General features: G+C 42.1%; 1 protein-coding gene across 1 annotated transcript in view; it reads left to right on the forward strand.

The window, feature by feature from the left end:
- Positions 1-13,924, forward strand: part of FIBP (FGF1 intracellular binding protein) — a 40,736-nt gene extending 26,812 nt beyond the window's left edge. The window contains exons 8-11 of the mRNA XM_077456063.1: positions 1,938-2,001; positions 2,598-2,684; positions 6,388-6,485; positions 13,503-13,924. Of these exons, the coding sequence (XP_077312189.1) occupies positions 1,938-2,001; positions 2,598-2,684; positions 6,388-6,485; positions 13,503-13,572 (319 nt within the window). The 3' untranslated portion in view covers positions 13,573-13,924. The remainder of the gene's footprint in view (positions 1-1,937; positions 2,002-2,597; positions 2,685-6,387; positions 6,486-13,502) is intronic.
- Positions 13,925-16,548: the final 2,624 nt, after the last annotated feature.

Consider the following 16,548-nt stretch of genomic DNA (forward strand, 5'->3'; position numbering starts at 1 on the left):
CACCGCAGTATTTAACTAACTTCCACCCATCGTTGTGGGCTGCGTTTAGTAAACCTTCAAGGACCGGGTCCCTTTTTATTGAGGTTTCACTCCCTTGGACCTGTATAGCACCCCGCCAGGAAAAATGTATGGTAATGTGAGCATGACCAAAGCACTGGGTCCCGGGTTCCAGCCCTCCAAAAGAGAGGCGTTACAGGCAAAACCTTGTTCTTATGCGAGGCTCGGGTACCATCCACTTTGGCCTCAGTGGCACTTTGGATGGATCCGGTCTGTAGAGGCTGTTTCAATCCAGTAAGGATCATCCAGCAGAGCTCCTCAGAGCACAACTACACTCGTGACCAACACCTTAGACACTGGTGAAAAAACTGAGGTACTCCTGGTAAGAGGAGGGGTTATCTTGGGAGTGAACTTCCTGCCTTGGTTGTGCCAGTGTCCATCACCTGAAGGTGCCTATATACCCATATAGTTAATACTATGGCTCTGTGTCCCGTGATGTACGACAAAGAAATCAAGGATTGAGTGGCACTTTGTTTTTCATGGGCTTAAAACATACTTTTCATGAAAACAGTCGGTGCTCCTAGCGATGACCCTTGGAGGAACAATGGAGTCAATTCACTAAGCTTTACCGTATGTGCTAAATGTATTCTGTTACTAATTTTCATAAAATATTGCATGCGGTAGATAGAGTCCAATTCAGTACAAAAAAAAAAACGATTTTGCGGTAAACGATAAGAAAAAAAAATTGTTGGTAAATCTTGCAAAAAAATTGTGCGGTCCAATTCACTAATGAAACAGGAACTGGAAAAAAAAGACACAATATTTAACACCACCCTTATCATGGCGGTAACGAATGCAGTATCAGAAAGAGGGGCCTACTCAAACCCTCAGAAAGGGGCATTCCATCCACCGAGAGCTTAATTCAACCCCCAAAAGACCCACAGAAAGGGGCCTAATTCCACCCACAGAAAACCCCCAGGAAGTTGACACTATTTCACTAGCAGTGGACACATAAAAATGTGGCATTATACATCGCGAATACACAAGTGTTATTTATTTATTTTTATTAAATCAAAAAGGCATGAAAAAAAGGTTCAAATTAAATGCAAAATGAAATTTTAACCTTTTTAGAACTTTTTCTAAAAAATATAATTATTTATTAAAGTAAACTTTGTTTACAAAAGTGAACAATTGAGTATGTCAACCATGACAACTACTCCAGCTAGAAGTGACCACAGCTTAACGGCTTTTTTTCAGGCAACAGAGTTCCATGTAGATTGCCAAGTATCAGAAGACCTAAATTTGAGAAGGTAGTTTTCAGCCTCCAAATACAGATTACTGTAAAAAAAAATGTTCTACTAAAAAAAAAATGTTTTTTGCAACAGAAATATAACGTGTAAAATACCGCATTCGTTATTTACGGCTAAATTCTTAGTGAATTGAACTTTCACAACTGATTTACAGCATGCGTTATTTTACTGCATTTTATTTGCCGTTATTTAACTCTTAGTAAATTGACCCCAATGTATAATATGATGTAGCCTAATAGGGCCTTTATTGCAAAGGAGACATGCACTGTCTCTTCTGCAATAAAATACACTTACCTGCCTGTTCACAATCTCCTTCTCAAAGACTGTTACATGGAAGAAGCCAGGGAGAAGATGCTGGTGCCAGTAAGGAACTTTACAGGCATTAAACCGCTGGAACTAAGGAAGTTATTTTTATCTTTCGTTCAGCTTGAATTTAAATAAATGGGCAATAGCGGCATTCTTTCAGGCATATAAGGAGTGTTCATGTCCTCCATACAGACTACTACTATATGTTTCCATGTGAGAGGAGGCCATCCTTTGGTGAGCTTGTTGGTTACAATAATACAGAGCTGCTAAAATCATGTGAAGCTGGCAGTAAAGTTCATTTACTTTTTTACTTTTTCTTTCCAGCTTGGTATGTACATCTTTAAGAGGAAAAATTGGTGTGTTTCATGAAATGGAAGCAAATTTTAAGGTAAGCAAAAAAAAATAAAAAAATAATAATATAAATATATATTAACATGCACACAATTTGACACAAAGGGTTTTGAATGACTATTAAAGGTAACCATCCTCACCTGTAATCTGTTTGCTTGTAATTGGTGTGTGTGTGTGTGTGTGTGTGTGTGTGTGTGTGTATAAAAGAGCAGTGAGCTTCTGGACTCCTGACAGACCCTTGCATCTTTCATCCAGTGCTGCACTGACGTTTCTGGATTCTGAGTCATGGGGAAAGCAAAAGAGTTATCAAAGGATCTGTGGGAAAAGGTAGTTGAACTGTATAAAGCAAGAAAGGGATATAAAATGATATGCAAGGAATTGAGAATGCCAATCAGCAGTGTTCAAACTGAGAATCTAATCGAGAAGTGGAAAATGAGGGGTTCTGTCGAAACCAAACCACAGTCAGGTAGACCAACTAAAATTTCAGCCACAATAGGAAAATTGTTCGGGATGCCAAAAAAAACCACAAATAATCTCAAATACAGGACTCTGAAAACATGTGATGTGGTTGTTTCCAGATGCACAATAAGGAGACAGTATAGGCCTCTAATTCTTAGTAATTTTTCTTTACAGACCCTTTCTCGTGCTTTGGTGAATATTGGAACCAGCCTCACTCATAATAAGGATGTTAGAGACTTCTTCATTGATCTTGTGGAAAAGGTATTAACACATTTCCTGCCACTTTTGCCTGTCTTTATAGCCCACTCTTTGATGTTTATAACATGTCATTTGTCTTGAGATGCTTGTGCAAAATTTATCATAACTTTTATAATGGACTCGTTTTCCATAAGTTTACTTGTTCAGAGGAAGACTATGCACTGTGTATTTCTGTAATTGTGTGTTTGTGGTTAAAGCAAAGATAATTCTGTTGCTCAACCATTGGGGATTGAGATATACGCTGCAACCAGCAAGTAGCCATTTTGTTTATGTAGTTATGATTTCAAATGTGCAGACAGAAGTACTGATCAGCTTTGGCTATTGAAGTGTCAAGAGGTGACTTGTATGGAGTACTGAAGAAAGCCGTTGTAGGGTTAATAGCTAATCTCACCTTGTATATCAGACTATCTCAAAGAACTGTTCTTGTTACTCCTAGTAGTTCAATTTTATTTTCATTCTTTATCACTACATTTAACCACTTACGGACCGAGACTCTTTCTGAGAATTGTTATTTACAAGTTAAAAACATTTTTTTTTTGCTAGACGAATACTTAGAACCCCCAAACATTATACATTTTTTTTTAAAACACCCTAGAGAATAAAATGGCAGTCGTTGCAATACTTTCTGTCGCACCGTATTTGCTTGGCAGTCTTTAAAAGTTTTTTTAAATTAAAGAATAAGACAACAGTCAAGTTAGCATGATTTTTTTTTTTATATTGTGAAAGATACTGTTATGCTGAATAAAATGGTATCCAACATGCAACTCTTCAAAATTGCGCCCGCTCATGGGATGGCGACAAACTTTTACCCTTAAAAATAAAAAAAATAGGCGACGTTTAAAAAATTCTGCAGGTTTCATGTTTTGAGTTGCAGAGGAGGTCTAGGGCTAGAATTATTGCTCTCACTCTACCGATCATGGTGATACTGCACATGTGTGATTTGAACACCATTTTCCTATGCAGGCGCTGCTCACATATGCATTCACTTCTGCATGCGGGACGGAGCGGTGTGTTTTTTTTATTTTTTTAATTTATTTATTTATTTTTTTACACTGTTTTAAAAAAAAAATTCACTTTTATTCCTGTTAGAAGGAATGTAAACATGCCTTGAAATAAAAAAATAAAAAAAAAGCATGTCAGGACCTCTTAAATATGAGATCTGGGGTCAAAAAGACCTCCAATCCTCATATTTACACTAAAATGCAATAAGTCTATGTCTCCATACCCAGCAAGGAAGAGCATCCAATTTGCTTCCACAGTGGCGTGTCTGCCTCAGAGACCACTATTATCGGAAACCGGACCGCCGGCCAAAGAAGAGGATACCAGGGTACAAAGATATTCCTCTTCAAAGTAAGGACGTACAACGGTGCGTGACGGTCCGGAAGTGGTTAAAGAATGAATCAGAATCCAGTTTTTGTTGCAAATAAGAAGACCTCAAACATTTCGAGGCCCAATAATTGTTTATTCATGTACCTGTACATTCTCAACTTCAGCCCCTCAAAGTAAGCTCAGGCCCTCTCTGTTCTGCCCCCGGGTTCCCCACTACTATGGGTAATCTTATCAGTATTACGGCTTAGATGGGGGCTGGCCTAAACACAGACTATGTACAGTAAACCTATTCACTATAATCCTGTATACACCTTAACATGTCAATGTAATTGTCAGTGTTTCTAATTTTGCAGCTTTCAACAAAATAATACCTGGTGACCCTGCTATGAAAGTTCATGTGCAAGCACTTCTGTTATGGGTTGACAGTACTTTGTCCCTGTCTTTTAATTGCTCTTATGTGTTATCGGCCTGTCATGGAAATGGATGGAGGGCATTCCAGCATACACTGCACAGGCATGCTGTGCTATTGTCACCATCAGAAAATCCAAGCTGAGCAATGATGTGCAGCTGCTTTTGGAGTGCATGCATGTAGACATAAAATGGCAGCAAAGAAGCTGTAGGAGATGCAAGAAAAAGTTAAAACAGTATTTTTCTGAAACTGAAAACTTGTCAGTTTATGATATATAGTGCTTTATCAAAACGAAATCCTCTATTATACCATCCACTTCAAGATTGGTATAATAGAGCACCTGGTGTGCCTCAAAATATGAGTGCCATGATATACTCTTGGCTAAGAATAGATGTTACATTGGAAGCTAGCTTTTGCTTTTTTTAATGAAGGTTTTCGTGTTTCCATTGTATACTTGTCACCGAAGTTTGTGTAACCACAGTAGGATAGCTATCCAAACTGCTCTCATCTCTTGCTCATCTTGACTTATCTCTAATAAACAAACCGTTTTCATAAAAATTTAGTGTGAAATTTAGGAGCTGTGATTGCAAATGTTCCCTGTGAAAGTTCAGGGTCCTGGGCTGTCTCTAAGGGTCCTTTCACACAGGGGGGGGGGGGGGGGGGGCAGGTCGGGGCAGGTCGGATGTCAGCGGACATGTCGCCACTGACATCCGACGCTCCATAGACCTCTATGGATCATCCGTTCAGGTCTGCCTAAAAAACTGACAGGCGGACCTGAATGTATCAGTTGTGTGAAAGAGGCCTAATTCTGACTTCACTACCTCCTAAAGCCAGCCATAGATTGTGCGATTTTCTTTCCTGCAAGCACGGTTGTCAGTCGGTGTTTATGAGGGAATCCCTTTTGCTGTGCTATTGTGTTCCCCCCAGTAGGGGGGGGGGCTTCCCAGCCAGGAGAGCACACAGTAATTTATTGCTAGCAGCTATAGCCACTGCCAGGCCCAGACTGGGAGAAAAAATAGGCCCGGGCATTTTAGACTGAGCAGCCCATAGCATATTTACCGGCCCCTTCCCCAATCTCCATCCTAATGGAGGCGAGGGAGACCGGGAAAGAGCATGGGGGAGTCGTAGAGCATGGAAGGGGGAGAGCACTGGGGGAAACTGGAGAGCAGGGGGGAGCACTTGGGAAGACCTAAGAGCACTGGGCTTGTGGTGGAGAGCACATGGGGCGACCTAAAAGCCCAAGGGGGGGTCAGAGAGGCCAGATGAGTGGCGTGGAGCAGCCCAACTGCTTTGGCCATACCAGCACAAGTGGCCCCAGCCCACCGGGCAAGTGCCGGTGTGCGCTGTGGCCAGTCCAGGCCTGGCCACTGCAAATTATGACTTCAATAATCCGACAGGCTGGTTGTACCCAGGTTGATCGATTTGATCAACTTGGATACAATCCGCCTGCTCATAAATGGTTCAAATCTCGGCCGGTCCCTGCGGAACCAGCTGAGGTTAAAATTGTCTGACTGAATTAAGTCACTGACCTGATACAAGCCAAAAAAGTCTAAACATGTCTGCTGAGCTGCTTCTTTCTGCACACTCTTACACATGTATGGTGTAAATGGGACACCCAGAAAACAATTGTATTTTTCACGCTCTGTTCACACATGTGCAGTTAGTGTGTAGAATAATGCAGCTCAAGGGATATGGCGTCAACAGGCCCTAAAAAGAACCTACATGCTTGTTCCAGGTCAGTGACTTACGAGGAACTGCAGACGGAATCAGCTTTGGTGTCTGCATCCTTTTAAGACGAGGATCAGCAATGGTAGCGCCCATATTTCTCCCCTTCCTGGTACTGTTTGCATGTATTGTGTGTTAATAAAACATCTGATTGGATTTTGTCCCGTTTTTATTTAGTTTATAAACTGTACTTTTGTAATAACTAACAGTCCTCTTTCCTTCCTTTTTTTTACTTTCATGCAGTTTATAGAGCCCTGTAAAGCTGCTAACTGGGCTTTTTCGGATGTTCAACTGTTTCTCACTCAGTACACAGCATCTGCTCGTGCTCTTGACGCCTTCAAGTGAGTGTTTTATTGGTCTCCCTGCTGTCACTGTTACATCCTGTTCCATCGTGTCCCTATCCTCACAACTATCTTCTTGTATGTGTTTTCTTCCTGGTGAGATGGATGTTCATTGAGACATCATGACTACATATATTGCTGTTATACTCTATATAAGGTTCAGTGAAAAACACAGCTCATGCACATCACTAAATCTCATTCTCCTAGGTTTATGTCATTTAAAGTGATACTAAAGCTTCCTTTTTTATTTTATTAAAATAGCAAACAAGTTCTACTTGCCTGCTCTGTGCAATGATTTTGCACAGAGCGGCCCCTATCCTCTTCTTCTGGGGTCTCCCGCTTGCACTCCTGGCTCGTGCCACCATAGAAAGCCACTGCCTATGGGGGCACATATGCGTGCTCGATCCTGAGCCAGGCTATTTGCATCTGTTCAAACACATAACCTAGCTCGGCCCTGCCCCAGGTATGTGCTCACATATTTTGACTGACAGCAGCAGGATCCTTTAACCAAGCCTGTGAGAGCCGGGAGAGATGCTGCAGCAGATGTGCACAGCGTTGGATCGAGTTCAGGCTGAGGTGAGTAGTTAGTGGGGGGGGGGGGGGGGGGAGGAGCTGCATGTTAAATGTTTTTTACCTTCATGGAGAGATTGCATTAAAGTGGTTTTAAAGGCTCAAGGTTTTTTACCTTCCTGCATTCTATGCAAGAAGGTAAAAAAAAACTGTGTGCAGCAGCCCCCCTTAGACTTAGCTGAGCCCTATCACGATCCAGCGATGTGCATGACAGCCTTGGCTCTCGTGGGATTCTCACTCCTCATTGGCTGAGGCAGCAGCAGGAGCCATTGGCTTCTGCTGCTTTCAATTACAGCCAGTGAGGAGAGGGATGGGTCAGGACCGAGTTCTGGGAGCTATATGTTCTGGGCGGCTCAGGAGCACCACTGCTTGGGTGTCCCACATTTAGCTGCTTGCTCTGGGGGCACTCAGTAGGAGGGAAGGGCCTGGAGCCCCATCGGGGGACTTAAAAAGAGGAGGATCCAGGACGCTCTGTGAAAAAACACTGCACAGAGCAGGTAAGTATAACATGTTTATTTTTTTTGTGTATAAACAACAACAAGCCTTTACTTTAAGGTAAAAAATATTTTTTCCTTTTCCTTTATAACCACTTTAAGTTTATATTCACAAATAATAAAAGGCATTGTTATTTATGGTTACTTAACCACTTGCCGACCACCGCACGACGATGTACGTCTACAGAATGGCACGGGCAGGCATATGGGCATACATGTACGTCCCTGCCTTCCCGCGGGTGGGGGGCCCGATCGCCCCCCCCGGTGCCAGCGGTGGTCGGTTTTCGTTCAGAAGCGATCCGGGATGAGGGGGCGGCCATTCATTCATGGCCACCCCCTCTCGATCGCTCCTGACGAATGGAAGTGATGCGTGACATCACTTCCTCTCCTGTAATGTAAACACAGGAGAGGAAGTGATGTAATCTCTCCTCCGTGTCGGTATTTTTCGTTCCGGCACCGAGGAGAGAGGATCGGTGAGTTGCACCAACACGACACTTCACAGTAGAACATGCCAGGCACACTCGCACCCCCCCCTTCACCCCCCAATCACCCCCCCAATTACCCCTGTCCCCCCAGTCACAGTGACACCAATAGCATTTTTTTATTTTTTTTTATTTTTTTTTGCATTGGTGTCATTTGTGACTGTAATAACTGTTAGGGCAGTTAGGGTTAGCCCCCTTTAGCTCTAGGGTACCCCCCTAACCCCCCCAATAAAGGTTTAACCCCGTGATCACCCCCCGTCGCCAGTGTCACTAAGGCTGGGTTCACATTGCAGCGGTTTATGAGAACGGATGTGATTCGCACCGCACTGCAGTGCAAATCACATCCGATCTCTGTGCGATTCGAGTTCAGCCATACTGAATTCGCGCCGCACCCGCCGCAAATTCGCACGGGACCCTTTTTTTGGTCCGCAGCAGAATCGGATCGCATGGGTGTTCACACCATGCGATCCGAGTTTGCAGATCGCACCGCGATATGCGAACTGATCTGGGGGTGTCATTAACATTTCACTGACACTCCCAGCAGTTCGCATAGGGCAGTGTGAACTGCCGCTGGGAGGCATGTGATGCGGGAACCCGCCGCGGATTCGTGGCGTTCCCGCATCGCTCCAGTGTGAACCCAGCCTAATAAGCGATCGTTTTTCTGATCGCTGTATTAGTGTCACAGGTGACGCTAGTTAGGCAGGTAGGTATTTAGGTTCGCCGCAGCTTTTTATAGCGCCAGGGACCCCCATATACTACCGCATAAAGCCCCCTGATTGCCCCATAGTTAACCCTTTCACCAGTGATCACCATATAACTGTTACAGGTGACGCTGGTTGGTTAGTTATTTTTTTATAGTTTCAAGGCACCCGCCATTTATTACCTAGTCTCACTAGTGTACCCCTAAATTTAGGGGTGTCTACTTTCCAAAATGGGGTAATTTGGGGGGGGGGTTGTGCCATCTTGGCATTTTATGGCCTTCAAAACTGTAACGCCCTTAGAAAGCCTGAAGGCGGTGCTTGGTTTTCGGGGCCCCGTACGCGGCTAGGCTCCCAAAAAGTCCCACATATGTGGTATCCCCGTACTCAGGAGAAGCAGCAGAATTTATTTTGGGGTGTCATTTCACATATGCCCATGGCATGCGTGAGCAATATATCATTTAGTGACAACTTTGTGAAAAAAAAAAAAAAGTTTGTAATTTTCCCGCAACTTGTGGCAAAATATAAAATATTCCATGGACTCAACATGCCTCTCAGCAAATAGCTTGGGGTGTCTACTTTCTAAAATGGGGTCATTTGTGGGGGTTTTGTGCCATCTTGGCATTTTATGGCCTTCAAAACTGTAATAGGTAGTGAGGAGTGAAGTCAAATATTTACGCCCTTAGAAAACCTGAAGGCGGTTCTTGGCTTTCGGGGCCCCGTACGCGGCTAGGCTCCCAAAAAATCCCACACATGTGGTATCCCCGTACTCAGGAGAAGCAGCAGAATTTATTTTGGGGTGTCATTTCACATATGCCCATAGCATGTGTGAGCAATATATCATTTAGTGACAACTTTGTGTAAAAAAAAAAAAGAAAAATTATTTTTTTTGTCATCATTCGCTTGAGGCAAAAAAATAAAATATTCAATGGGCTCAACATGCCACTTATCAATTTCCTTAGGGGGTCTACTTTCCAAAATGGGGTCATTTGGGGGGGTTTTGTACTGCCCTGCCATTTTAGCACCTCAAGAAATGAGATAGGCAGTCGTAAACTAAAAGCTGCGTAAATTCCAGAAAACGTACCTTAGTTTGTAGATGTGACAACTTTTGCGCAAACCAATAAATATACATTTATTGACTTTTTTTTTACCAAAGACATGTGGCTGAATACATTTTGGCCTAAATGTATGACTAAAATTGAGTTTATTGGATTTTTCTAATAACAAAAAGTAGAAAATATCATTTTTTTTCAAAATTTGCGGTCTTTTTACGTTTATATCGCAAAAAATAAAAATCGCAGAGGCAATCAAATACCATCAAAAGAAAGCTCTATTTGTGGGAAGAAAAGGACGCAAATTTTATTTGGGTACAACATTGCATGACCGCGCAATTACCAGTTAAAGCAGCGCAGTGCCAAATTGTAAAAAGACCTCTGGTCATTGACCAGCAAAATGGTCCGGTCTGAAAGTGGTTAAAGTGGTTGTAAACCCTTACAAACCACTTTGACCTACAGGTAAGCCTAGATTAAGGCTTACCTGTAGGTCCAATAAATATCTCCTAAACCTACACGGTTTAGGAGATATTTACCTGAAGACAGCCACCGCTGTCTACGGCGCATGCGCCGTAGACAGCGGCGCGCAGGCGCACTGGGATTGCGGCGATATGCCTCGAGTGTCGGCTCCCGTGCGCATGTGCGGGAGTGACGTCATCGCTGCTCCGGCGAATCACAGCGCCGGAGCAGCGAGACCCACCAAGAAGATGGGTGCTCGGAACTACAGGGGACAGCGGTGACTTCGCTGGCTCCTGTGTCAGGTAAGTGACACATAATTGCCTACTATGCGATGCATAGTAGTCCATTATGCTTTACCTTTGCAGGGAATCAAAGAGGAAGTAAACCCATCAGGGTTTACTTCCTCTTTAACATTAAATGACAGGCACCTGGTGTGGCTGTTTTCTACCAAGTTGGGTGACAATCTAATATCTACGGGACAGCCTCATATAATCCTGGATGACAGGTCCTGGGTAATAAAAGGATTGTTTCACCCTAAATATGGTGGCATGCCGTTTATCATGCTTTCTAATTTGCTCCATTCTCTGATGCCTGTGACCATATCTGTATACAAATGCAATATTAAAACCTACCTGCTTCTGCAGATTGTTAGACCTTTGTTAGCCCGCAGCTCATGAGCCATGTCTGTGTTTACTGCATGCTCCACTAACAGTGTCCAGGATCCTTCTAGTGTGTAATGAGTACGTCACAGCACTCCCAGAAGCTGAAGTATGCAATATTTTAACTTTACTCTCTGTGAGGCCTGTGCTTTGTTGATCTTGAGTTTATTGAGCCATTTGACTTAATATACATTATCTGTGTCAGAGATCACTTGGAAGCAGCAAGTTGTGCTGAGCCTTTTTCCATGCCTTTTTGCACAGTCTCTTATTATGGTCAGTAAGTTTCTAATTTAAATTGTGAATAGTAGGCAACAATGGAAGGATTTGAAAGTGCAGATGTTGCTCTCAACACCAATAGCATGCCAAGTGTCATGTTTTATTAGGAAGGACAGAAAATGAATGCAGGCATGTGGTTAGTTGATATTGCCAGCATCTCCTCTGCTTTTTACACCCCTGTGTTTCTCAACCTTTGTACCATCAAGGAACCCCTGGCAAAAAGTCTGAAATCTCATGTATATATAATGTGTGTATATAATAATTTTCATATCGACAGGTCACAGAACATCGGTGTGATCTGTGAGCTGTAGATATAACAACAATTATTTTTAAAAATTGCATTAAATAATAGAATATTAAAACGTACCTATTTAATGTGAAACTTGAACTTGTTTCTTTCTGCACATATGCTCAATTCTGGGTCCAACTTGATAGCAGCGTACAGGGTGGCAGCAGCAGGGCAAGGTACAGGGGGCAATCAGAGCATAGCACACGAGGCAGTAGGGCACAGTACATGGCAGCTGGGTACATGAACACATGAGAGGGGAGTATACAAGAGAAGAAATCGCTGCTCAAGGTGTATGATGAGAGACTGGGTAGTCTTGTGGAGTGCCAGCCCCGGCCCGTCTTTGTGGGAAACTTGGAAAGAAGAAAGAAATTGCTGCACATGCTGATTGCTTTTTATTGATCACAAAATGGTCACGTAGATGCGTTTCACACATACATCTTGTGCTTAATCAATGATTAAGCACAAGATTTATGTGTGAAATGCATCTACCTGACCATCTGTTGGTGTATTTGGTGTTATCCTTGTGATCAATAAAATGCAATTGGGAGTTTTGGATGTGCAGCCATTTCTTTCTTTCTTTCTTTCTTTCTTTCTTTCTTTCTTTCTTTCTTTCTTTCTTTCTTTCTTTCTTTCTTTCTTTCTCTTTCTTTCTTTCTTTCTTTCTTTCTTTCTTTCTTTCTTTCTTTCTTTCTCTTTCTTTCTTTCTTTCTTTCTTTCTTTCTCTTTCTTTCTTTCTCTTTCTTTCTTTCTTTCTTTCTCTTTCTTTCTTTCTCTTTCTTTCTTTCTTTCTCTTTCTTTCTTTCTTTCTTTCTTTCTTTCTTTCTTTCTCTTTCTTTCTTTCTCTTTCTTTCTTTCTTTCTCTTTCTTTCTTTCTTTCTCTTTCTTTCTTTCTTTCTCTTTCTTTCTTTCTTTCTCTTTCTTTCTTTCTTTCTTTCTTTCTTTCTCTTTCTTTCTTTTTCTTTCTTTCTTTCTTTCTTTCTTTCTTTCTTTCTTTCTCTTTCTTTCTTTCTTTCTTTCTTTCTTTCTTTCTCTTTCTTTCTTTCTTTCTCTTTCTTTCTTTCTTTCTCTTTCTTTCTTTCTTTCTCTTTCTTTCTTTCTTTCTCTTTCTTTCTTTCTTTCTTTCTTTCTTTCTCTTTCTTTCTTTTTCTTTCTTTCTTTCTTTCTTTCTCTTTCTTTCTTTCTTCATGGCAGGGGAGTAGGGCACATGAGAGGAGATTACTGTGAGCTAAAATATTGCTTCATCGAGTTCAGTCTGCAGATACTTTGTTACACCATTTGTTACAACAGATGCATTGTCTAAAATAGCCTTTCTCAACCTTTTCAACACAGAGGAACCCGTGGTCTCGGGGAACTCCTGATAACAATTTGAAATCTACAACTCATGATACATTAGTGTGATGGTCAGTGGGAAGAATGGTCCTTACACTTGTGGTCATTGGAAAGAATTACCTTTTTACAGATGGCTAAAAAGATCAATGGTGTGAGGGGGAACTTATCTGAGAGGCAGAAATGGCCCAATGCTGAAGGAACCCCTGGCATCCTCTGGAGGAACCCTAGGGTTCCAAGGAACACTGGTTGAGAATCACTGATCTAAAACGAAAGTCATTAAAAAAAATACTTAATGTTTGTCTCTTGCCGTAACTGAAAGTGAATAAAAGAGGTGAAACGGTGCCCTTTTTAATTGCATGATTTGGGGCTAGGCCAGGCTGATGCCCCATGGCATTTGCAGTTGCAGAGAATCTTGAGGGACTGACAATAGACAGTTGCTTCTGAAATCCTGTCTGACTTGTGAATAGTTTTCTGACACCAGTTCTAAGATGCCACAGGAGGGACCAGGTGATCAATGCATTGCCTTTGGTCACATGACCAAGCGCCAGTTTGATATCAAATTACATTTTGGAAAAGAGAGAAGGCAACGTTTTCAGCTCTAATACATTTTTAACTCGCAGTTTGGGATATATAGATTTGTTACTATGAGTTTGCATTTTAAATATATATCTGTTTAAACTATTGTATTTGTTCTGTTCTTTTTCCTCAGGCAGCAAGCTCTCTGGGAGAGATATATGGGTACTTTACGATGCTGTCTTCTGAAAATGTACCACAACTAACGTACACTGGAACATATTAATTCATGGCTGTAAACTCTAGTAGACATCCATTGATCACATGACCTGTACTGAGACATAAGCTCAGGGTGCTATCCCACTAATGAAAATGCTATATGCTTGGCTGTCCCTGATTTTAACATGAAGCATGCAAAGTCAAGAATTTGTTTCAGCCAGGAGCTTAGATTGGATCAGCATGACACAAAAAAAACAACTAGAATTTGAGAGTTTAGCAATGGCATCCCACATATTTTTCTTTACTATACATCTCAGAATGGAATATGGCACTTTAATATCTGTGTCTTATTTATGTACCTGTTAATGTGTATATATGTAAATATAGAACATATATTGATATTGTTCCTACCTTTTTTTTTTTTTTTTTTTTTTAAATAAAAGTTATCCTAAAATAGACTATTAGTTTCTAAAGGGTTGTTATGACTCAGAAAAGCACTCAATTCTAAAACCGTGAAGAGTACTGACAAATCTTTGTGCCTTCAGTCCAGCATTCAGTAATATCTTAAAGTGTGTATATATATATATATATAATATAATTTTTTTTTTTAAATTTATTTATTTAGTTATACATTGTAGTTCACTTATTTCTAGTTTACTCCCTATTATTCTGAAATTTCTTGAAGTTTGTAAACTTACTATATAAAGATCCCCAACACATTAAGTCAGGCCTCATGCAGACTGGATGTTTTTGCAGCTGCTTCTAGGGGTGTCAAGCATTTATTTTATTTTTTTTCCTGCTTCTAAACCCCCCTGCATGTGCACATAGGCTTTTAGCAGTGTTTGGTGTCAGGTCCTTTTAGAGGCAGAAAAGAATCCCACTGCCCTAGTGTCCATGAGCGGCCGAGTTTTGGCAGAAAAAACATTTTGACTCTTGGAAACGTGTCTAAAGGCATGTTAAAGTTAGGAGAGTTTAGGTCTTGAGCGTTAACCGTTAATTCATTTCACTGGACAGAATAGATTATTGTTCTGGCCTATGAAATGAATTAAAGGCCAAGTGCTTGATTCTTGTAAAAGCATTATACAAGCGTCAGATATTTTTTTATGCCAAAATGTTGCTGCAAGAAGGAAAGGCTTCTAGGATTGTTTGCAAAATGTCCTGTGTGCATGAAGCCTTACTTCCCTGAATTACGTGATCGGTAGTCACTATGCCTGTAAGTAGGCACTGCTGTGTCACACATATGACAGGGCCCGTCTTCTAATCCAGGGCCTGATCTAGCAGGTTTATGTGGGGCTGCAGTAAAAAGTCAGAAGGGCAAGGGGATGGGAAGTAGGCAGGACAGTATACAGAAGCATGTATTAGTATGGCAGGGTATAGTTGGTTAGCAGGGCAGTGTCAAATGTGTGGGTGTGGGAATCCTTCTTCTCTTTTTTTTTTTTTTTTTTCTTTCCTTACCTCAAAGTCCCTGGCATTCCCCCTTACATCAGAGTCCCCAGAGGGTCACCACCTTACATCAGATCCCCCCCCCTTACATCAGAGTCTGTCAGAGTATCCCTCTTACACATACCTTCACCACTAGCAGGTGGCTAGTGTGAAAAGGCTTTTAAAAAAATCCCCTTGTTTTTGACTCTGAACTGTGCATGCACAGCTGTGGAACCAGCCAATTAGTTAATTGCTAAACTCAATCTATACTGGTGGGGTGGTGCTTGTGACCATAAGCGATGCCTAATGAACTCCATGATGTCACTGTGCAGGCGCCCACCTGTACCTGAACGCGGGTGAACTCAGCACTTCTCTAATTGGCTGGCTCTGGACCTGTGCATGCTCAGTTTACAGCTGATGACAAGGAGATTTTTTACAGGCATTGTTCTCCAGCTTACGGACTTTTATGGACAGGAAAAAAGTACATGTTGTTTTACCAAACCATCTGTACATTTACAGGTGGTTGGCAACACAGGGCTGGGGGTGTACACATGCTGCCACTGTGGTATATTGTTTCCTGTCCATGGCAGAAATGATACCCTCCGTTTATTTTTGTGGGCACAGTGCCTGCTTACTGCGTCCCATTCAAGTAAATGGAGCTTCTCTGCAAGCACCCACAATTATGTGAAATTCATGGTTGCAGTGCACTAGTGTGGGTTCTAGGAGTTAAAGCCAGTGGTGAGGAGGTGATACAACACCTCACTGCCTGCTTAAGGCTCTCTGAAGAGAAATCTTAATGCAGATCGCTCTTCAGAGACCAAAGCACATGTAAATAAGCCCCTAAAGGGATGCTAGGCCTGTGCAGTAAGGGGTTTAAAACAGAGAAATCACAAACTTGTGAGTAAAAATCGTATCCATTTATCCAACTAACAGATTGTCAGCCATCCTCCCAATATAACTAAAGATGTTCCTGAGTGTTACCTGGACATGAACAGAGAGATGGGGGAGAGTTTAGTCATAGCGTCAGTTCACTCATGAGCCCCATGCTAGTCTGGTGGCTCAGGCAGAGGAATCAATCTTGCAGCCACCATGTTTCCGACTGCAGTGCTTCAAATTTCCTACCCACACATCTTCTCAAGCACAGCACTGTCTGGGTGTTGGAGTATGGGTGCGACAGACATGGGGGGGAGGCAGTACACATCATCCCTCTCTCCTCTCCTGTCCATGCAGGGAATGGGGGGGTGTGCTGGCTGGCCTCTGTGAGACTGTCAGACACTCAGCCTTCAGAGATGCAGACCACTTTCTCTGATGGACAAAGTGTATGGGGTTGCGGGGGGAGGGAGGGCTAATTGAAAATAGGGGAGCGTAGCCCACCCCAGTACCCCCCTAGATCCAGCCATGTTCTGAACTACAGAGGTGTGGAGTACAGGAATCATGCAGCCATGTACTGTGGGAAATGTAGTCCTTGAAAATTGAAAGTAAACAGAGGAGAAGCTGACAATCATGCAGGGAAGCCAGGAAGTTGTGGAATGAGATGTCAGCTGACAGGCAGCAGTCCTGACATGAAAGGAGATTTTTAAGTAAACTTATATTGGATTGGT

This window comes from Lithobates pipiens, unplaced genomic scaffold (assembly GCF_037356315.1).
Source record: "Lithobates pipiens isolate NorthernLeopardFrog02 unplaced genomic scaffold, aLitPip1_a1.2 Scaffold_10, whole genome shotgun sequence".
NCBI lineage: Eukaryota > Metazoa > Chordata > Amphibia > Anura > Ranidae > Lithobates > Lithobates pipiens.